Raw genomic sequence first — 23,976 nt, 5'->3', positions numbered from 1 at the left:
AACATGCTAAAAAAAATGTATAAACAGTGATCGAGTATTGGGAAGTCTGACTTGCTTACAGGGAGATCTTGCATAATTTTTGAGAACATTTTACTAATTAGAGTTTAATTATTGGATAAATAGCGGTAGGATATAAAGAAATCATGCCGAAAATTGCGAATATATAGGAAATAGTTAATGGCAGAAAGTGGCAATACGTTCTTGGATAATAAAATGAGATTTGGTTAAATAATTGTCATACATACACTCAGCTTCCATTCTGATATTCGAGGATAAGATCTGTTGATTGGCTAGCTGGATATACATATGTTTTTTGTTTTATAGTTATTTCTGTTTTATGGAGATCGTAAAGGAACGACTGGATTTTAATTTAACTTTCAGCTGGTTGTTGACAAACTGCGCAGGGAATCAGAATTTTTCGTTAGTAAAATTTGCAAGCTTCTATTTCTTGATAGTTAGACGGGAAATTTTAACACTTTGAATATAGTTTTGATATCAGAGCAATGTCCTGTTTTTTCTTCAGTTTTTATAAAGTTTGCTTTTCTTCTATTACTAAGTAAACTATGCTCTTTTTAGTACAAGGTTTCAAGTGTCGTTTTGCAATGAATTCATGATGCTATGGAATTTTATGAATATTTATCGACTGAACGTTTGTACATATTTACATTGGTCAGATATGTGCTTGGTGTTAACGTGTACTCGTTCTATTGTACATTGCATGTGTCTTAATTATTATCTTATGTCTAGGACGAGACCCAATTTACCTTTACGAATTTTGAATGCGTCTTCATCTTCGTCTTGAGCATCAGGATCCTCTCTCCAATGTATTTACGAGTACGTGTTAAAGTTGGAATTGTTGGATTGAAATAAAACCTAATTGTATGTTATGGTATTTCTGTCAAATCTTTCATTTTTTTGTATTTATTATTGAATAATAATAATTAAAATTTTACAATCGTTTTCTCGGGTTTCCTTCTTATGTTTTTTTTTTTTTTTTTTTTTTGTTTACTTTCAATTTTGGTTTTATTTTTCTTCTATAATTTACTAGGTCAAAATGACCAATTTGTCAATTTTCTTCTAATTTTTTGTTTATTTTATCTTATATTTTTGGTTTTCTCATTTAATTCTGTATTCTGTTTTCTTTATATGCAATTATTTAAATTTAAATACTAATAACGACATAAAAAATCAGCGCTTCTCTTTTGTTTTGCTCTTCACTTTTTAAAATTAATTTAATTTAAATATTTACTAGTTTACGATTCCTCTCGCTTGACTCTGTTTTCATTTAACCCTTATTAAATGTCTAATTAAATGTTATATTAAAGTTTTCTTTTTCTGTTTGTTGGTTTTTTTTTTTAGTAGAGAAAGAGTTGGTTTTTGTGTTTCATTTTTCTTTTCTTTTTAATAAATATATACTTTTATGTATATTTTTTAAAATTCATTTAAATGCAACTAGTTGTAGGAAAAAGTTTCATTTGCTTTCAAATATTTTCTTGTATTATGTATTACAAGGTATATATGCTATATGTATGTATACTCTATACTTGTTTGCCAGTGTAAAAAAGAAGTATATATATATATGTCTGCACTCACACATATGCATATGTATATCATTTAAACATACATGTACATATTGTATATATGCATGTGTTGTGTACCGTATCGTATGTATGTATGATGAAAGAAACGCTTTCCAAACTGTCCTCTTTATGCCCTAGAAATGTAGGTATTAGTACGAGTATTAATCCCAACCAACTTGACCAGTTGTCCGGATGTGAATAATATGTTCGATTAGGTTCCTCCACCTCGTGGGGCCTCACTATTTTCTAAATCTATTTACTTGGGTGACATTTCGTTTAAAAATTGCTTATGTGTAGACGCTCCTTCAACTTCAGCTAATTGAATGTTGAACATAATCCCGTATCGACTGCTGCTTGAAATCTGTCCAGAGCTGGTTTATTTTATTTGAGTTTATTTCCTCCTTTCTGACTTTTCTTTAAATGAGCACAATTGATGGAAATGTATAAAACATTTAAAATTAGTTATTGTTTTTATTTCTCATGCTGGCAGCTTGTTGCTATGTTCTCTATTTATAGATATTCTTATGAGTAGGATTGAAATCTATCGTTAATTGTTCTCACTGACGTTCACTCGGAAAAGCATACAAAATAAACGTATATCCATATCAAAAAGACGAACAAAAATTCCCACTAAATCTGTTTATCTGTCTCTGATCTATTTGTATTCCCGCTGATCTGGTAGGCATCTAACAAAAAATACATAGAATTTCACCTTTCATCAAAATCCACAAATCTGCATTCCACATACATTTTGGTTACCCCATTTATCGTTTATCAAAAGCTAAGCCTTATTCATAAATACAAATTCAAACTGTCCCAAAAAAAAAAACGTTAAAACTGAAATGGAAAGGTTTAATCAAAAGTTTGTATAGCTATAAAATGGCTGGCATACAAAATTCGATATAAAATTGCTTCAAAATTGTCTAAAACCCAAAAGTCATAAAAATAAAATAATCCGAATACGAGTGGAACCATTCCTCCATAAGTATCCTCGTTTGGTTTGCTCTTAAAACTATTGCTAGCTGTTCTGTTGTGGTTGTACTCGTATCTCTGTTTCTTTCAGCTCTTTGGATAGAATTTTAATTACAGCTACGATTTTCTCGGTCTGTGTAATCTGTGTGGCTTAGACTAAGTTGTGTGATTTCGTTTAGTTACTTATCATATTTCCCATTATTTATTCTTGCAAATTATTGTTTTGTTTTTCTCTGCTTTTACTTTTGCTGTTGCCTTTTTTGTTTGCTTGTATCAGTTTTTGTTTCTGTTTCGTTTCAATTTGTTCGCTTAGTTTATATTCAAAGAAAAATTCTGATTGTTTTCATTGCACAAGATTTACAATTAGAAGCAGAATAACTGTAACTTAAAAATTAAAAAATTAATTCCATGTTTAACGTTTTCTTTTGTGTGGAAAGAAAATGTTGTGTGAAATTATTCAAACTCAATTTTTATTTCATTCGTTCGATTTTGGCATTGTGTATTGGGTATTCAGTTGAGAAAAATAGCACTGGAACAAGGAAGGAAAAAGACTCTGGCCTGGGATCATCTTCGGGTCTGTAAAAGAGATCTGTCAGAGTTTCTCCTCCGTCTTGTCCTTAGCAGTTTCTCGACCGACTCCCATGCCATGTTAATTTTTAAGATTTTTTTGCATGTGTTATTTATTATGTTTTGTTGTAGAAATTGTGTGCTTGGCTAGTTAGCGGACAGTAACATACTGTAAGATCATACTCTAAGGATAGAAGAGTCATCCAACAATCGACTATTTGGTAGTGGATTTACATAGTATGTATCTACATATGTATGTATCAAATGTATGAGAGATTAGGTCCGACTAGACTGACTCCCGATCGCAGAGATCGACTCTATCATCCGAGTATGTATATAATTGTATAAAGCTCCTTGGGTTACGAGTATATGTGTTGGTTGTCCTTGTTCGTTTTCAAGTATGTATGTTTTGTGCGCTCAATACTAAAGCGAAGCACATAATTACCCATGCACCGGCATGTTTGTGAGTTCTATGGTCTTGTGATGTTCATTGTTATTGGTATATATGTTTATATATCGAGTATATATCGGTAATCGCATTTGTTCGACTTGCCTCTCTATCCTATTCATTGTTCAGCTTTTTGTTTTGTTTTGTAGTGAATTGCTTCTGGTGTTTGTACAGTGTATAAACTTTTAGTATTCAATATTAAATCAAAAATGAATATCATAAATTATAAATAGCTCATATCAATACCAAAAGTTAGACTGTGTACGATGTTTCGCTGTTCTCACTGCGATGAATGAGCGAACTCTTGCACGAGGCCTGCATAGGTCCATGCAATAATTCGCTCGATCATCGTTTGCATCACCAAAAAATCATGCAATTCATCAACACGCAGATATTATTGCTCGCAACCATTAAATTTGATCAATTATGCCTCGCTGCCGCGCCAGTCGAGAGGGAATGCCATCTATGAGAAACATTCCCACTGCTGTGCGCAAAGGGCTGGTTCACTCAAAATCACTGGATAAATCTCTTTCGCGTCATATTTCTCGTTTTTCTTTTTCTTTCATAGTTAAACTTTTGTGAATTCTTTTCTAATTCCAATTTGGATGGGTTATTCTATTGGTTTTGGTTTGCTTTAATGGGTTCGGCTTTTAGTGGATTTTGGGATTTGTGTTTGGGTTTGGGCTTGGATTTGGTTTTGGGTTTTTGTGTTTATCCTATGGGGTTCTGTTCAACGTAAAAATTACAATGGGGAGGGTATACATTTACGTAGTAGTGGATATGTTAGGTTAATTGGTTCTGTTTTAGAAATGCATTTTTGTCTAGAGAGGAGAAGGAAGGCGAAATTTTGTATTTTCCCTAAGTGACTATAAATGAAGTTCGCAGAAAGTTTTCCTTGGAATATGGGACTTCCATGGGCTAGCCAAAAATCTGGTTATTATTCATCTGTTGATTCAAAAACATTGGTTCCAATCTCCTATACATACATACATTCACTTAGTACGAGTAAGTGTGTACATTTATTTATATTAGAATTTATTTTCATCTACAATTTCTCACTATAAAGCTCACAAAATGAAGTCTTCCAAAAATTGTTGGGATCTTGCTTCGATTCTCAAAAAACAGCAATATATTTTCAAGTGTATTCAAAAAAAAAATAATCTGAAAATTTGTCTATTTTTGTATCAATAAGTATTCTCTCTTATATTAAAAAAATATAAAAACTTTAAAGGAAAATTTACCCGTTTTGCTTGCATTCATATAAATGTGTGTATATGTATGTATATTCAGTGGAAGAATGAGATAATGTTGTTATGGAGTGGAGGGGAGTTTTGGGGGTATTCTTTTTAAACTTAATTTATTATCAGTTTTTAGATATTGTTTTTCTAAAGAATTAGGAAAATTGGAATTAAAAATGTTGTAAACAATGGTAGTACATGATTTTTTTTTTAAGTCTCTTGTTGTGTATGTGGTTTTTTACGAAAGACTTTCTTTAAACGAGTTCACTTGTTTATATTTAAATTATTGCGTTTTTAAGACAAGATTTTGTTTATTTTTTTTAAGCTTTTTTTCTGTGTATTATTTAGTCAATGGTATTTATATCAAGTGTTTTTCTCTTTTTTTGTGGTTTTCAGTGTTTTCTTTTTGGTTTTAATTTACTTAAAAAGTTTCGTTATTAATTTAATAATTAACAAATTGATTTTATAATAAAACCAATAACAATAACCACCTCGCCCATATGGCTACGAGACAATAATATGTGGTGCTGATAGTAGTACAGCTATTGTGGCTAATATTGTGAACATTGTGAATATGATAAGGCACAGTCTGTCAACGACCATAGCTGCAAATTTCCAATCATTGGCAATGTCATTTGACTCGTCATCTTTACGTAGCTGTTTTTGGTTGTGGGTTTTTGTGGGTTATATTTCATGTTTGGGTTGGTATGATTATTCAGCGATAGAGAGAGTGTGTGAGTTAAATTGGAGAGAAAAGAAGAGGCAAAACTATTAACTTTCATCTGTAACAACGATGGGTGAAGGGCTAGATGCATGCATTGAGTAGGGCCTCTGGTTTTGTGAACGATATATTTAAGATCTGATAAGAATTATATATAGTTTTCCAAGATATCACACCCAACATTCAGGGATGATTATCAGCCAACTTACCTGATCAGTTATAAAGCGAATTTCCTTTAAGATTAAACCTAATTCATATTCTGTTGATGATTTGATGCACGTGTGATGACTGACCGCATCTGGCATTCGAGTGCTGCCAATTGGTCCAATGCTGCCATCGTCGCCTTGTCTGCAAATTGGCACAAGGCCAGAAACATGGGACGTGAGTTGGTTGTTCTACTTAGCCGAATGCGGACCCAGGGGCCAGCAGAACATTATGCTTATGGTACGAGTATGTTTGGATTCATTACCCATAAACCGTGCGATAGAAGGCTGGGTTGTGTGGCAGTGTTCCGCCTGGCGTCATGGGGCGACAATTGTGGCGAAAATCATCATCGATGTCCAGAACATTGGCCAGCAGTGATTTCGAGGAGCTTCGTTTGGGGGAGGACAAACAATTTGGTAAGTACACTCTGTAGGTCTATGAATATTTTGCACTGTTTCTGTCCTGCTCTTGCTTTCGTTGCACGCTAGCCAGGTATGTCAAAGTCTACTTTGGTTCGGGTGTTAATTGTGTATATTATCGATGCATATGAAATTCCCGATAAAGTTTGGCAAGGAATAAGCTGTGATAATTAGGTGAAAGCAAAAGCAAGAACAGTTTAAAACTCGTATTGCTAAATACCGCTCTTTCAGCTCGACATCGGAGAGTATCTGATGCTTGCGCTCAGACGACGTGTCCGAGCAGGGCGTGGTCGGGAACTCCAGAATCAGTGGTCGTCCCGGGCGACTCATTCGTAATATCCATGGCAGCCAGCATAAAAATACGATGCGTATCTAACGGCAGGTGGCGAAATTGAAACGTTTAGTGGAACGAGACCAACGATAACCCCACTCAAAATTATTATATTCATATATGTTCCAATTGCGTGTGTTACTCGTACAGTTCGTGTTGGGATGATGATGGCTTGTGTCTCTGGCGGAGCGTGTGTGTATGGGGCCCGCACGCCACGATTTATGGCTACTTTGCATGAACAGACTCACACACCAGCAGACAGATGGCCACAAGTATGATTTATATTTGATTTGATTACAACTAAAGCAACAAAGTTTGTGTAGTCGATTATTTGGAGCGCAACATGTTGGTGTTCCCTCCATGTGCTCTGCTGCAGGATGTCTGTATGTATGGCGGGTGATTTGTTATTACACTTAGACACTAGCGAGTGTGCACAGTGCACGTGGGTGGGTGTGGTCTCGCTCTTCGCAATGTTCTCTGCTTATTTATAGCCATGATGCATGCAAAATTCATGATTTACAACACAAACACAGATACACAGACACTAAACAAGAAACACAAACGCACAGACATACAACACTAGCAATAATGGTGGCAACAAATACTACATATGTATGTACTTATGTATGTATGTATATCCCCCAGTTCCACATCACAGGCGACTGAAGTGAGCCGTTGAGCTATAAGACGCTCACACAGATATTGGGTCCCGATTTACTTGACGCTTTCAAATTGTATCTAATTGTAGAGGCTCCAAAAAACTAAGCATCATCATTATTTGTCTGTCTTTTATAGTATTCGAAGTACAGGTTTATATTCCTATTCATTCTTGGTTCTTTCTAATGTCTAAACTTCAGGTTTAACTATCCAAATTCATATATTTAAGATAAGAGTTCTCAATTACTATTTCCTTTCAGCTTGGTTGGAATCAAAGGCCTGTTCCATGTCGATGTCTCAGTATCCCTTTCCAATCCCATTGAACATCATCATTGCTTCCTGGTTAGCTGGTCGCGTGGTTGAAGTGAATTTAAATACCAACCGAAAAACCCACAGAAACAAGAATTGAATCGATAGTCGGGACATGCTTTGCTCCTTTGCCAAAGCTCATCCACAGTGCCCGTCCCTCTCTCTCGCTTTGTCCTCTTTTCCTGTCCCCTTAACAATATTCCAGTTGAGCTGCTGAAATGCCCTCGCTCTCAGCTGACAACCTCGCTTGCACTTTGCCTGATACTGTTCCTGCCCCGACTCCTGCTCCTGCTCTGCCCGTGTCCTGTCCTATCGTTTTGCTTCTGTTCCTTGTTGGCGGTTCTTCGTTTTTTTGGCTAACAAGCGAGAAGCTTACATGGAAATGCGCTTCAGGACGTGGCATGCAAACTAAATGCAAAGTTAACCATTGCATTGGAGCAACTTGCATTTGCCATATCCATATCAATACGTGCTCGTCCTCTTCAGCCAACCAACCGCTCTGTGTTGTCTCTCTACCTTTACCATATTTCCTTTTTGTGCAAATTGATTTGTTGTTATCACACAAAAACGGGGCCCAACCCGCGAAGAGGGAGTGTGGTCTCTGGAGCCAATTGAAGTGCCAAGCGACAGGCTCGTGGAGCAGAAGAAGTTGGCGGGTCAAAAGGACTTTTTGTGCATGCACATTTCTAATGCAGCTGCCTCGCCAATTGGCTCAATTTTCCCTCCCGTGTCAGGACAACTCACAACTGGGGCAGCTGTCAAACCCAACGCAAAACGTACCTACCTTTCCCATACCCATACCCATACCCCTTCCCATTCCATGCACTTGGCTTTCTGTTACTTTGTGTGCTCGATTTCTCGATTTGGTTTTTCCTTCATGTGCTCCAAATTCAATTGTATGTCGAAAGGTCTGCCGAGCGTGGATGGAGGGACATGTCCACATTCTTGCGCGAAAACCATACAAAACTTTTCATGTGAGTGACTTCTTAAAAGCCAATCGACTTCCACTGACTTTCTCCTATACTTTTTTTTCATCTTTATCTTTTCACTTATTTCCTCTCCGAGTCTCGTCTAGCGCAACTTTTCATTATGCACTTTGTGGCAATTGCAATAATGCTAAGAAATTGCTTTCCACTTGGATGTGCTGTAACAAAATCATGATGAAGCCTCTGATGATGTTTTCCCCGTTATTGATATTACAATTTGCGGTAAAGGTGGAGACTCTTCCGGTAGGGAAGAGTACTTAAAATACTTGATTCTTTAAGTGGTTCTTTCAAGCAGTCTACTCTTGTGGAAATGTATTTACAAATATGTATATGTTCTCTGTTGTGCGGGACACTATAACTTATAATTATCTTTGGTGTGACTCTCGATGTTCCCCAACTAATATCTACAACTGAAAGACTGCCTTATATCAATCCTCTCTAATTACGCAGACCATACAAAAAAGTCCCTGCTCATTCAGACACACACAACATCAAAAATGTATTTGTCACACAGCGTCTATGTACAGAAAAATAGATAAAATATACAATATAAATGAGCGAGAGCATACGTTTGTGTGTGGGTAGAGTGAAAGACAGACAGAGGAGCGCGTCATATTGCATAATATTTCATTTGACTGCAGTTTCGACTTTGTCATCTGGGTTCTTGTAGGTTCTTTGCACATACACACGAGTACGAGTATATAAGTAGTACGAGTACGAGTACAGAGTGTACAGAGATGCAGATACAAAGGAGAGTGTGCAAACTGGTGAGGAATTACGAGCAAAAAAGGGCTCAACGTGGTCGGGACTTGGGAGTATGGTTGGTTGGTGGTTGGAAGGACCGGGGTCTCGGGATATTCGGTTTCTTGCTAGGATTGGGATTGGGGTTGTGGCTTACACACACATAAGTAGAAATTATGGGCCCAACATCAACATTACGATATTTTTCATTACATAAATTATTTTATAGTAGACACGTATAGTAGCTAGACATGTTGGATGGTTACAACATTCATTTCGTACTCTGTACATCCGTCCGGTCACATTTCGGCCCGGCCTTCGCTTCGCATCGCTTCATTGACCTCTTTTTGTTTTCGGGTCACTCAAACATTGGCTAAAATTTAACTCGACTGACATTTTGTGGCTGGACTTCGAACACATTGGAGATACATTTGGGTATACTAACGAAATCAACATAAAAACATCAAGTTCAGCTTGCAAAAGCGCCTCTAAGTAGGCATCACAACTAACACAACCGAAAAATTGCAAACAACATAAACGGGCTGGTTGTGTATGAAACAGAAATGTTGTTACGGCAACACAACAACACCAACAACGACAACAATAAAATTATAATGATAACAAACAACAACATATTGTATACATATTTATTTGTGCAACTATTTGCTGATTTCTTTTGCATTTAGATTCTATGTATATATTTTTATTATGTTTTGCAATAATTTGTTCAAGGAGCTTCAAGAGTTTTTCGACTGTCACTGATGACCAGAACACATGAACAGATTTTAGTTCTTTCAGTACAGATATACTCGTATTTTGTTTGTAATTTAATTTAATTTGTAATTTAATTTTGAAAGAATAACTCACTACATGGGAGAAAAGTGTAAGTCAGAGCATTCACAATCGCATTATGGTACTTTTTTGAAGTGGAAGGGAATCTAAATAATTAATTTTCGATTTAGATAGTCTTTCGAAACACTTAGGAAAACGGACAAAAACGGAATTAAAGATAAAATCGTTTGTTTAATAAGAATTCCAAAATGTAGTAATTTCACAAATGAATGCGCGGTTGAAATATTTTGTATTGTGACTGAAAAAGCCTGTGGCATAATATTTCTTGAAGCAGCTTTAAATTTCGGTTCGAGCCGTCAACGACTGAAATTTCATCAGTTCGTTGAAAGATACTTTTTAGTTCTGTGCGGTCGCAATGTTAGCTCTATAACACAAAAGCTTACTTTACTTCTTGATGGCGTTTTATTAATATTTTTTAGGGTTTTGGTTTTTGGGCTTTGGGATTTTTTAAGAATGGAAAACAACACAAAGTAACACAGTACAACAATTAAGTAAATAACGTGAAAAGAGGAAACACAAAAACATTTCTCTAGCTAACACATAAATTATTTTTGCATGGCTCTCGTGAAGCACTTTTTTCTCTTTTTGGTTGAGATAAATCATATCAAAAAATGCTAATGCTATGCGACAGTGGACACGGGACCGGCAGCGACCGCCAGCGACAGCGGTCATGGGATCTGGGGGATTGGAATCTGGCCATCCGCGCACTCCAGCAATCCGTAGATGGTTGGAGGGCGTAGGATGGAGTGCCTCCTGCCTGATGATGCAGGAGGGCAGATCTATCCAGCAGAACAGTTGTGGTCCCGTGACCACTGTATCGTATACTGACTGGGGCTATATCGTACGAGTACGAGTTTATGATGAGTGATGGTCGCTTTGCAGTGGTTTATTTATTTGGATTTTCTTTTTGTTGGAAAGTTTGGTTGGCTGTTGTTGTTTTACTTGTACGAGTAGTTGTTTGGGATGGTTGGTGGGTTGACCTATTTGTGACTTACCCATTCGGACATTTCGTGCGTATCAGCATTTCGATGATGATAATTTAATATTAAAATCGTTGACACAACGGATGAAGCTACCATAAACATTATGCAATTGAAATATGTACCTGTTGGTTGGTTGGGCGTGTTGTCAATATATATATATATATATATTACGTATATATAGTATATCGTTGGGTGTGTTGGAAAATGTACGAGTAATTGTGGTGCATGTGAATATTGATTTGTTTTATTGTTTCAGATGTTGGTATAGATTGGTTTGGTATAGATGTGGTTTGTTGTGTTTGTTCGTTAGTTGTGGAGCATTGTTCAGGGTAGCGCATGTTTCATAGTTCGGAATCATTCAGAGTGTTTGATTTTGGTATGGTTAATATGCATTTGAGAGCGCACATAGTTTTTTTTTTTTGGTGTCAAAGGTACACAGTTTTTTTGAAAGAAAGAAAAAAAGGCAAGAGATATATACAAAAATTTAGTTAGTACATTAAATGCAAGAATTTTTGTTTGTTATCTTCTGAGTTTCTCAATTCTTTTAACGGCATAACAAATGTATTGGCAATTGAAGAAAAAAAAATATAGGTTTATGCTCTTTTCTTTAACATACACACACACTTAGGTAACTTTAGTCGGAATACTTTAGAAAAATATTAGGTATAAGTACATAGAAGTTAGACACCGAAATCGTACGCCAAGAACGGAATTTAATAATATAAATTGAATATTAAAGTTTTGAAAACTTTTTTTTGAGATAGAAGTCGAATTTGAAAATTGAATAAATATTTGTATGAAACGATTAAATAAGTTTTTGAGTTGCGAACTTTTCTTTGGATTTAACATACGGTGGGATTGTTCCTTCCTGAATATTTGATTAACTCTTATTCTTTTTCTCATATGTGTGTATAAGATAATTTTGTAATACTCAATATTAACAGTTTAAAATAAATATATCAACTCAGTTATAATTGATTCTTATTCATATACAAAATTGAGTTCCCTAGACAGACCGAAAATCGTATAAAAAAACGGATGTACTTTGAACCTAATAAAATCAAGAAATATTGCAAAAGACTCTCACATGGAAGACAAGCCGAAGGATCGATAATTCAATTAGGAACTTCTGTTAAATTAGGAACAACCCAACTATATCACAATTTGTACTTGTTAATAATTTCTTTTCAATCGAAACAAAGTTTATAGCGTGCAAGAAACTCGTCAAATGTGTGTGCATTGTTCAAACCAGCTCGAATGTTGTGTATATTTAGTATTTGTATTGATCATTTTTGGGTTGTTAAAGTTAAAATACTTATATACGGGTATAGTATTTGTTTATATGTACGTTATTGGCATATATTTAAAGCTTAATAGCAACATTTAAATGCCCTTTAGTTATTGTTTAATCAGTTTTCTTCCTCTACGAATTTTAGAAACTATTCTATATATTTTTTTGACATCAGTTTCGATTTCCTTAGGGACCCCAAAGTCAATAGATACAAAATATCTTTTGACTTTTGAGCCAAAGGAAATTTAGTCATGGCAACTGATGCAGCGGAGTTGGAATTCACAGTTTTGTTTAATTGTGTGTCAAAGTTTTAATATTATAAAATCATCGGATTTTACTTGGACTTTAAAATCATTTTAGAAATGCATGGATATATGAAATGATTATGCAACTGCAATAACATTAGAGGGTTTTGTATATATATTTGTATCATATATGTATGTATGTATATAGTACATATATATGTACGTGTATGTAGCTATGTAACGATATAATGTATGGATTGAATAAGGAAAGAATACACTTCCAAAAGAAGGAGAAGAACACACACAAACTTAAAACAAAAGGTAGAAACATCGACATCATACGATTTACTGTAACATTTACATTTGCATTTACAAGAAGCATTACCATCGACTAGTTTCGGTAAACAAAATGGTCTTACCTAACAAAGGCACCGCATCGGATGTGGCCGGCATAGTCTCGGCAACCATATTGAGAAACACGGTCAACGAGAGCAGGATTGTAACACCTAGATATCGGATGATGAAGACAATTAAGTGACGGAGGCTCTTATCTCGTATATTATGGGTGTCTGGTGTGATATTTGTTCAGTAACAGTCGGTCTTTGCTATAATTTTTGTTCGCTACTTGTATCCTGTTATTATTTGACAACATAAATGTGTTCCCAAATGGGACAAAATAAATGTGTACTGAATAGTATGACTAATACTGTCAGAATCTTTCGTTTCACTTGTTTAACCCTCCCTTTGGTTCTTTTTATACTGCCACTAGGAAGCTTTAAGTAGTTTTTGGGTGCTTTTTGACACCCACTTGCTAGCCATCTATTTCTGTTTGGACCACTCAACTTTGGCTTAAGTAAAAGTCCTCAACATTCGTCGAGTCCCTACTGATTTTCCAGCCGACTAATGCCCTACCCTGACCCACCGCCCACCAATCGACAGCACATTTGAGGCGAGTGCTTAACAGCCAGCCAGAACATTCCTTACGCCCGGCTCGTTGAACACTTTTTACTACTCAGTCATAGCAGCATTAAAAGTTCAATAGTTTCTTTGCCAAACCAACGTTTGCAAGGAGCTGGGCTGTTACTGTGCCGTCATCTTCAGCGACATCAACATCAAGAAAAGGAGCGATGGCAATAAAGAGTAATGCGCCAAGTCAGTCAGTCACTCAGTCAGTTAGTCAGCGGGTGAGTGGCTCATGTCGGTTCGGTTCTCAGTGGGCTCTCTTCGAGCGCTCATCAACAGCATTATGGGAGGCATCTAATTTTAAATTCGCCCGCGCTGTAGACGAGTCTGTCGTTATTTAAAAAGTAAGTACTTGGCAAATACTTTTGAAGCGGCTCTCGAGCTGTTTGCATGTGAGGGCGGCTCCCGTTTCCCGTTCGCGTTCCCCTTCTCCATAATTCTTAAGTATTTGTGTTGCGTAAGTGGTTTCAAATTAATGTAACTCCACCACAGTCCCCCAACTACTATGAGTATAAAACACTAGAACTTACCCAGTGATAATTTTTCACCCGAGTCCGGTGGCAGAGTGAATCCCAGCAGAGCCATTGAAGCAATCAGCACACAGGGTATAATCAGATTGAAGAAGTAGTATAACGTTCTTCGGCGGATGATGATGGCAAAGGTTATATCTATATACGGTTCCGGGCAGCAGTTGTAATAGATCTCGTTACGCTTGCCTGGAACACCTACGGTGGTTCAATTGTACGAAAAGTATTACTACAAGATATATTCGTGGTGGAAAGGCATCTCTGTTTCATTGTTTCATCGTATGCGGAGGTACGTATACGTTTACGAGTATGTTTCTGTGGCAGCTTTTACTTAGACTTGATCTGAGCATTTGTTTCGAGCATTTCTTGGCATTATACAAGTTAAATAGGAGTATGATAGGAGAGTAAGCATTGGATAAGAGTTACGATAGCGTTCTTGGGCATAGAGCAGAGCAGAGCAGAGCAAAGACTAGAGTTGCTTGTAAGTGTAATAAGTAGTAATCTTGCCATTTAAAGTTTAAAGTCTGTGTACTTAATTTTGAATAAATTATTCTTTATAAATATACTTATGTATTGTATGAATATGATATGCGTGGGATGTAGAAATGTTTGCTTGAGCAGGGAGTGTGGAGCATTGAGTGTGGAGTGTGAAGTGTGTTGTGCATGCCTTGGAGTTGGATTGGGGCTGGAACTAGGAGTGGGTGTAGTTAGTTGAGTGTAAACTTAGTTTCGGAAAGAGTTTTATTTGTCTAGGCAACTAATTGTAAGTAAAGTTAAGTAAGACCAGAGCAGAGCCGAGCAATTTACTATGGGGAAAAGTTTTTATGCACTTTGCTTCAAATGTAAATACTAGAAAAGTTATGTGGAGAAGGGAAATTTCGTTGCGGGTTAGATATGTATGCATATAAGCGGAGAAAGTAAGTGGAGAGTAGAATGGTGTAAACGAGATTTCATGATTGCAAATCTTAGGTTCACTTTTGGGTTACACCCTGTCAGTGGTTTCTAGTAGCTAATTGATACTGTACTCAATATGTTGATATTAATGTGTGGAGCTTTCATGAATAATTAAGGAATTTATGTAATAAATTATGCAGAAGAGTCGAAGCCAGGTTTTACATTGGATTTATTAGATCAAAAACTATGCTCAGTTCTGGGCAAAGTTTAAACGTGTAAACTGTTCGATTCTAACCGTTGCCCATGTGTGAAAGTATATTCCCAATAAAGACTTTTCGCAGAGAGGAAGCATATTCCTTATGCCTATGGCAGGGCCGCTGGCTCAAACTTCAGACTAAATTATCTGCTCAACTTACCCCAAGATTACCAGGGGGATTACAAGAGTGAAGAACAAATCGCCTTGGTGGAGTATTTTAAAAATGACCCAGCTACAATCCAACCACAGTCTCTGCGCCTGCCGTTTCGGGAGCACTTTGCCATCTCAAAATAATTTGCATAAACTGGCTGGGGTTGTGGCCGCAAGTGCCGAGCACTGAAAACAATGGTAGAGAGGAAAGAGAGCCAGCGAAAAACTTTGGAAAACTCCCGAAACATTACGCATTGAGTGAAAAATAAAAGCCAAAACGAAATCAACAAAAATGCAACCCAAATGAAAGGAGAGCGCAATAAAAAAAGTCGGCAAACGAAAATAAAATTTGTTGCACAAACTTTTCTTTTGCACTTTTGTGGCTAGTGTGGAGCTCAAAACTTTTCGGCTATGCATTTGTCCCTGTATTTGTGGGAGCGCTAATTTATAGTGCATATATGTATGTATGTATATGTGTGTGTGTGTGTGTGTGTGAGAGAGAGAGAGAGAGAGAGATACTGCAGACGTATTTGTCCTTTAATTTCTTAATTGGTTCTGGTGCGTGGCTGTGAAGAGAACTAAAGAGCAAAGCTCGCCGCCCCCGGGTGGCAATTTTCGCTGACTGGGAAAACGCCTACGGACTTCAAATCGAGGGCGTGGCTGCCAGACTTTCTGCCAGTTTTGCATTTTATGCAGAAAAGTGCAATTTACACTCTGTCTGTGAGGGGTTCAGAGCTCGTATTTAATTTAAATTTCTTTCATTTTGTGCTTCCGTGTTCATTTGTGTTTCTCTTGTCTCTCCGAAAGTCCAGAGAGTTGACTTTGCTATTCCGCTTTGCTATTTCTAATTTAAAAGCCTCAATGAATGGGGACAAGTCAATTGGGGAATTTAAGAGGAATGGAGCTATGCAGAAGCAAATTCTAATCCAGAACCTATCGAGGGAACGCAACTCATCTAAATTTGTGTACACTCGAGTATATTCAAAATTCAAAAAAGGTTTAGTTAGGTGTACTACCCGGGGGTCTACAACTGTCTCTGTATCTGCAGTAAGTTTATTTTGTATTTTGGTTAAATGTAAATACATTCTATTCAGCATTCATTCGTAGTCGTTTTACATGCCATTAGCTTCGATAAAGAAAACTATATAATAGATTTCAGGATAAAGTGATCTAAGTGGAGTGCATACACGGGCCAGGCCTTACCTCTTGGTTAGGTTCATATGTAACTCATTAGCACCTGCGATTGGAGTAGCATATTTAGGCTGTTGGACAGCCCAACAGTATGCTTCACCAGTCAGAGCTCTTACAAAGGGCAATCGAAACGTTTACGCGGCTATTTCGGACTTTAAAAGTTAAAGCGCCCAAAGATTTTGTGATAGTCTTATTGAAAGAAGAGTTTTTTTTTGTTTTGAAAGAGTAGAGTGAGTGGGAGAACACTGGATAAGCGTGTAGGTTTTGGTGAAGTACGAAAGTAGTAGAGTAGTTGGTTGAGTTTAGAGTAATGTAGTACGGGATTGTTTCACAGGGTTCATGAATTGCCCTACTTTATTCCGTATTCATTGACCTCGAATGGGATGATGTGAGACTGAGACCGAGAAGTGTGAGATATATTTCAAAGCAGTGATAATAAACGCTCTCATCTTTAGCTGATTGAAGGTGCCTGGCAGTGCTTTCCACTGCCCCGCCACTAGTTCAATCAACTTGCGATGAGCAGTCGCAGTCGGAGTTTCGAACGGAACGAGTTCGGAACTTTAGTTCGCAGCTTGAACCCTGCTAGCAGCTTTTTGATACTTTTGTAAAAGACAGTAAGTAAGATAGAAACAGATAGAGAGAGAGAGACAGAGAGATAGTAAGAGGAAGTTACAAGTAAAGTGTGTGTTTGTGTTTGCGGTACACAAAAGTAATCGGCCTCGAACGGACCATATTATCTCCTGCAGAGATGAAGAGCGTTACTGTTGTTCGTTGGTGCCAACAGGCAACAAGATGAACTTCCACACACGCGAAGAGAGAGATTGGGGGGAAAGTATTTGAATTAATTTCTCAATTTGTATCTGTCTGAAGAACGTGAGTCACTTGCCAAAGAGCAACGGCTGCTGAGAGTTTGGGTTTGGATAGTGAAAATCTTGTTCATATGTCGGATATGTTGAGGATGTCGCTCCGAACGACGTTGGCTTACTCACCCAGTAGTTCCCACTCGCCGTTGAGCACGTAACTGCTGATATCACCGCCAGTTTCATCTTGTAATTGTAAATCCAGCTTTTTATATATATGATATTCGGGGAGAGGGTAGAATAATATAAATATTTTCGCTCGCTTCAAACGAATACAGCAGAACCAACGAAAAATGTACTGACGAAATCAAAAAGTTCTTTCAAGTGTAATTAAGTAAGCAAAACAACTACGAGTCTTGTGAGTACTTCCTGGTTGCCCTGCTTGTGCATTGTTGGAGACTGAACCAAACCTGAAATCCATCATAGGTCCAGCTGCCGAACTTCATCTCGCAACGCTGATCGTCAAAGGGAAACCACGTGATATCTATCTTGCATGTCGACTTAAAGATTCCCGGCGGCACATACAGACACGACCCGTTGTTCCTCACCACGACATTAGTCTGGTAGGTGCCGTCGAATCCCTCGTCGGCGCTGTTGTACATCAGCACGTCCGGCTTCCAGATGCGATGCGGCGGTATGCGTAGATCCTTCACTCCCCCGTAGTCGGAGGTGTTCCAGCGGAGGTTCATGTCGTTCCACTCCAGTTTCAGCCACACATTCGTGACAAGCAATTGATTTTTCTCGTCCTGAAAAAAGGTATTCCAAACAGGAAGTTCATTACACTCGCCGCTCGCAATCAAATATTATTAATTAACACAAAAAATTGTACGAACTCGTATATAACTTTATTCAGCGAAAAGTTTGCACAGTTTTTTTTTATAAAGTATTTCCTGCCGCAACGGATGCGACGACCTGCGGTGGGAATTGGTTGGTTACCCGCTCATGCATGTAAAATGGCAAATGAAAGCTGAAAAAACATCTGAGGTTGATTCCAACTGTATCTGATTGGAAATTGTAGAAACTGTAAACAGCTGTCCAGATTGGATAAAGAAAAACTATTTTCTTTTTATAAATTAAAACGATTTTTGTTTTTGTTGGTAAAATATTTTACTGTTTTACAGATGAATCACGATGCAGCCAGAAAGCCAGATCCCAACATTTTTGAGTAATGGAAGTTCGATTTTTATGAGAATAATATTTTCCAATATATACAGACATAAATAATGCCTTCTATCTTTTATAGATCCCTTTGCATAGTTTCAATGCATTCTCCAAACAGCTGAACGGTAAAAAGGACAAGCCGGTAAACCTGACAATTTTTCACCGAACTTTAATCAAGAGAGTTACATTTTTAAATGCAGTCTAACCAACTGGCCCCTGGGATGCGCCCCAATAACCAAATCCGCGTATTACAATAAAACGGCAGTGGCAAACACAGGAGCAGGCAAACTGCTGTTAAAAAATTCACCAACTGCACACAGGGCGTATGTGTAATTTACAATTAAATGCCTGAAATATTCATGGTCCACTCGGACAGCAACAGAAATAGACACAGCGGCAGCGGAAAGCAACTCCAAAAAGCTGGGTAAAATGAAAATGAAATGAAAACAACTGCGAAAAACAAAATCTCTGGCGCTTAACTAACAAAGGGCGTCAGGAGCTGTAGCGACGAAACGAAACGAGACGAAACGGAGCGGGACAGAGCTGAACAGAAAAGACTAGGACTGTGCACTGGCATCGCATTGCACAAATATTTTGGCCGAGCAATTTCCGTTAGTCAGTGTGCCAGTGCAATCACAAAATGGGCTCAAATATGCGACAGAAATGCGGTAGAGATGAAATGGAGCCACCGATTCCTAGCTACATGACTCCACTGCAACTGCTGCTGCGAGCACACACAGGGCACAGGACATAGGACATAGGACACAGGATACAGCCACAGAAGCAAGCCCGTAGGCGATTCAATATGTTTTTTGGTGGATACCCGCACTGAGGAAGGTTGGAAGGGGGGAAATCGAAGCATGCGGCAAATAGAACATTGTAAAGAAGAGACGTGGCAGGACTTGGTAATATTGCGGTCATCACGCAGTGCAGGAGCAAACATGGGACGTGTCTCTGTGTGGGTTCGGCTAAATATAGCCATTACATTATTGCACTTGACTGCAGCAGAGTCCATTTCAAATAGGCAGCTGCCTCTGGCCCCCACACACTCACGGACACGGACTCATATTTTGCGGTGCGCTTTGCGACTGAAACCGCAGCAGACACACACACACAAATACTGGTCGACGAAAAGTATGCCACGGCTTTGCTGCTCCTGCTCCTGCTCCTGCCCCCGAGGGCTGAGGACTGAGCACTGAGCGAGCGAGGACTAATAAAATTCCGTTTTTACAAATTGAGTTTTTGTTAACGCTCACTAATTTTGTCGGCTTACACATGAAGTGCATTTTCGGTTGGTTTTCCAGCACCATAATTCATTTAACATTTAACATTCTCCGACAACGCCCATGGATGCTATGGTCAGATAGTTGAGTGTTTCCGATTCCGTTAGGTGCAAAGCTGTATAATTCGCTCGCTGTAATTCACTTCCGCATGTACATTTTATTTTAAATTTGATGTATAAATTGCTTAAATATGTTTTTGCTCCATCTTTAAGTCTCAGACGAAGAGTCCACTCCCAATCAACTGGTGGCCCCTCCTGGTTACGGGACGTTGACTTCTCTTTACAATTTCCCCTTCGTTAGGTAGCGCTTCTTTTTCTGTCACTTCCCTCTAGCTCTAGCTTGATTTCCACTTCCAATTTGCATTTTATATGCGAGTGTTCATTTGCAGCAATACAGAAATGTTTTATACAATTATAATGGTAAACCGCAAAATGACTGAGCGAGCTAACATTGCACAAAATTTAATTAAAATGTAAATAACAGAAAATGCACGAGACCTAGAATAAAACGAATTAATCATACTCTAATGTGTTCTCTATTATCTGGTCCCAAAATTAAATAACAAAATTATTTAAAATTTAGCCATTAAAAACACTTCCGATTAGGTTTAATAAATGAGAATAGATTGCTGCATATTCGCATTAAGCATAATTAATTATTCTATTCCACTGGCTTAATCTTTATGTGTTGTATTATTTATTTAAATATTAAATATATATTTATTTTAAAGGATTAAATACTATTCGAAAGTGGTACGAAGATGTAAGTTAAGCAAAAGTCTAGGCAAATCTGTGATATCTTCTGAAGGGGCAGCTAGATAATTATCAAGTGAGCCATAAGAGACAGTGCCGAGACCAGACGAGTGCATAGAGAAGTGGAAAATTATGACTCCTTTTGGTAGCGGTCGCTGTCTGCTTGCTGTTGGTCTTGCTGCTGAAGGGAGAGGTGTGGTCGCATGCTGCTTTTGGTAGTTTTCTGCACCAAACAGAGCTACCATAAACGAAGCTTATTCGCATTCAAATGGTGTATGAGTATGAGCCATTCGTACGTATGTGTCTACAATGTCTGTGTATGAGTATCTGCGGCAAAGGAAAAGTATAAATAAATGGCAGGCCATGAGCGGCAGTTGTTGAATTTTAAATGAGCAGAAAAAGCAAACGGCAAAATTATTACAACCCAAGAGCATTTATTTTTTCACATTTTTATTTTTTTGCTCTGCTTTGCGCTGCCTTCGACCAGGCCAAAGACAAGTTTCGGCACGCGGAAATTTGCATGTACACAAACAGAGTAGAGGCGTATATACACACATACATTCACACATATGTATGTACATGTCTGTATACACACATATGTATGTGCGGTACACAACACGCACAGGCACAAAAACAGCCACAGATCCACATACAGAGCAGAGCCATAGGCGGAGTCGGTTCATTGACATGGCAAGGCAAGAGCGTTCGGGGAATTTAAAAACGCAACTCGAAACAACGAGTAAGAGCAGTAGAGTTGACGCCTCGACTATAAGATACTCGTTACTCGGAAACGATATCGCCAACTAATAGATAAGAGTTTATCATCCTTATTCTGTCTGAAATTTGTAAATTTATGCATCCAAAACGTGATTTTCTTTCCCTTAAATTATATTCTTAAATTCCTAAATGGCAAAAACTCCATATACCGTGGAACTCTACAAGTACCGGGTATATACAACTGTGGCATAAAGCGCGCATCTCATTCCCCACGCACAGACACTCACACATAGACACGCATCCATGCAGTGATACACAGACGCAGACAGAGGCCTAGTTTCTCTTTGTCCTGTGTGCATAAAAAATGGCTGCCCCAGCTCGACTTCATTACTCATTTTCCGCTGATATCCGTTGATATCCAGCCCCCTCTCACCCTGCATCTACTTAATCACTTTCCTTCCCACTGCTGCACCCCATCCCAGCCCAACCCAACCCATTCCGTCCCACTCAACCGCATACTTCGCCTTCTAGCGTCTTGGCCCTTATCTGTATCTGGGACGGTTTCCTTGTTGTGCCGCTTCTTTTGCCGGCTTCCATTGACGCCAATTAATCTACGCCTCGCTTTGTCTGCGCCTTTTTAATTAATGCGCCCGGGAGTTGCTTTATATGTACTCTTACTTTCCCCAAGCCCCCTCGGTAGCTACCACTCTGGGGTTTTCTTCCGCAGAGGTCACGACAGGAAACTTCAGTGCCTCTTTCTGCTGCTCAATGCTCTCTTTGCTTTTCATTCCCCTCCTCGGCTTTTGCTTTCACATTTTCTTCAACATGGCTTTCGATTATTCCCATTTCATTTGTCATTCTGGTTGATTACAGAGAATGCCGAGAGTATGTTTATTCGGTTACATCAATGACGGGGACTTACATACTTTGCAATGGGATTTCGGCATGTTCAACGAGCAAAAACTATTGCTATATAATCCATTAATGATCCAAGACACAGATGGGGGGCTGCTAGATCCTCTTACTACTTTTACTACTTCTCACAAAGCGGTCAATAAGTTATTTATTATTTAGTCTCTCCCTCAAAACATAATATCAAATAAGGATATTTAAACTTATTTTCATACTTGGTGGAATGAAATTGCTCTCTAAATTAAGAAACTATCTTCTATACCGCAACCTCTGCATTCACTACTTTTCCTTGTTCTTAATGGAATTTGTGCAATTTTATACGAAAAATTCGCATTGACTCGCACAGATATTTCTTTCCCCTTCAGCAACTTAAGTGGCCCGATCAATGTGCTCATTATTTCCATCCTGCTGCGCCATTCAATACGGAGTATATGGAGTGTACTTTTGTCTGGGAATTGCATTCACTCGGCGCATTTAATTAAACAAAAAGAAAACACTTTTATATTCATTCCTTCCGCTTCGCACGGAGACCAGAAATTAATTGAAACTGAGTGCAAGAAGTTATTTTTCTTTCGAGGCCGTGCGTGCCTTGCTCGCACTCCGCAAATGCAATTAAACTGGCGTGTGGGCGTGGCTCTTTGCACATTTTAAAGGCGGCTCATCCACGCCCCATCCACGGCACGACACGACACCAGACTTTTCGGCGGAGTTGGCTTTTTCATCACGTCAACATGTGTTTATGAGCATGAATGGCAAACATTTGAAACTCCATTATCAAAATGATAGCTGACGGCAAATATTTACAAGGCATTACCCGGAGACCAGATCTACCAGATCTATGTACATAAGAGTACTTATGGTATTTATATCTTACAAACACATAAACGCAATCGCAATCATTTTAAAAAGGCAAGGGACCTTGTGCCTTTGTTCGGGGAGCCTCTTGGGGTTCGCGTCGAGTTAATTAATTCGATAGCTGGGAATTTATCGGGAAGATATTCCCACCAATTGAAAATTATTTTGTTGTTGAACGAACCACTTGAGAAGTCAAATAATTATCCAAAGAAAGGTGAACTGAAATGCTTTTTGCCTTCAATTAGACATCAGCATTTCCCTTTAATTTGAACTACTGCCCGACAGTATTGTCAGCAGTGGGTCAAAGTGCTGCCCTTATTCCGACCACAAGCCATCCGCAAGCAATTCAATGGATTGGACAGTACGAGCTTCCTGTCCAGCACCATCCAGTGTGTGTGTGTCATGGACTGTACTCATTTAACAGAGTCGAATCTGTGGAGCGGGAAAATGAGAGACAACCATGTCGAGTCATTTGAACATGCAACAACATCAATCAAAGGGAAAGTGAGTGAAGCTCTCCCCACTACCCCAGAGAGCCGAAAATGCATTGAAATCGTTGGAAAAGTATGCCAAGCATGGCCAAAACCATCTCCTCTGCGAGAGAGTGCGAGTGACTCCTGTTTATGCTGACGAAATGAACACGAGTACAGGTAGGTGAAGGGACCATTGATAACTCTGTCGAGTGCTTCTGTAGCAGGGTGCGGTGCAACATGATTGCGTTCTAATCTCGGTGCCAGGCGTGGCACATACTCATACCAGAGACAAAGTGCACAGACCAACCAGGCACACACTGCACATCAATTTCAAACATACGAATATTCAATGCAATTTTCACACAGCCAAAGAAAAAGAAAGGAACACGAACACTTGTGCAAACAAAGGCAGTCTTTTCTTACAGTAGACCTCCTCTG

General features: G+C 38.3%; 1 protein-coding gene across 1 annotated transcript in view; it reads right to left on the bottom strand.

Moving 5' to 3' along the window:
* Window positions 1-998: 998 nt before the first annotated feature.
* LOC117899975 (neuronal acetylcholine receptor subunit alpha-7) overlaps window positions 999-23,976 on the bottom strand; it is a 56,412-nt gene continuing 33,434 nt past the window's right edge. Inside the window, exons 5-13 of the mRNA XM_034810134.1 lie at window positions 17,796-18,131; window positions 17,515-17,590; window positions 14,038-14,232; window positions 12,964-13,050; window positions 11,021-11,130; window positions 6,370-6,521; window positions 5,996-6,118; window positions 5,736-5,874; window positions 999-5,462 (exon numbers count right to left, since the gene is read on the bottom strand). Of these exons, the coding sequence (XP_034666025.1) occupies window positions 5,310-5,462; window positions 5,736-5,874; window positions 5,996-6,118; window positions 6,370-6,521; window positions 11,021-11,130; window positions 12,964-13,050; window positions 14,038-14,232; window positions 17,515-17,590; window positions 17,796-18,131 (1,371 nt within the window). The 3' untranslated portion in view covers window positions 999-5,309. The remainder of the gene's footprint in view (window positions 5,463-5,735; window positions 5,875-5,995; window positions 6,119-6,369; window positions 6,522-11,020; window positions 11,131-12,963; window positions 13,051-14,037; window positions 14,233-17,514; window positions 17,591-17,795; window positions 18,132-23,976) is intronic.

Source organism: Drosophila subobscura, chromosome U (assembly GCF_008121235.1).
Source record: "Drosophila subobscura isolate 14011-0131.10 chromosome U, UCBerk_Dsub_1.0, whole genome shotgun sequence".
Taxonomy (NCBI): Eukaryota; Metazoa; Arthropoda; class Insecta; order Diptera; family Drosophilidae; genus Drosophila; species Drosophila subobscura.
The sequence above is the reverse complement of the archived record's forward strand: the minus strand, read 5'-3'. Positions and strand labels throughout refer to the sequence as shown.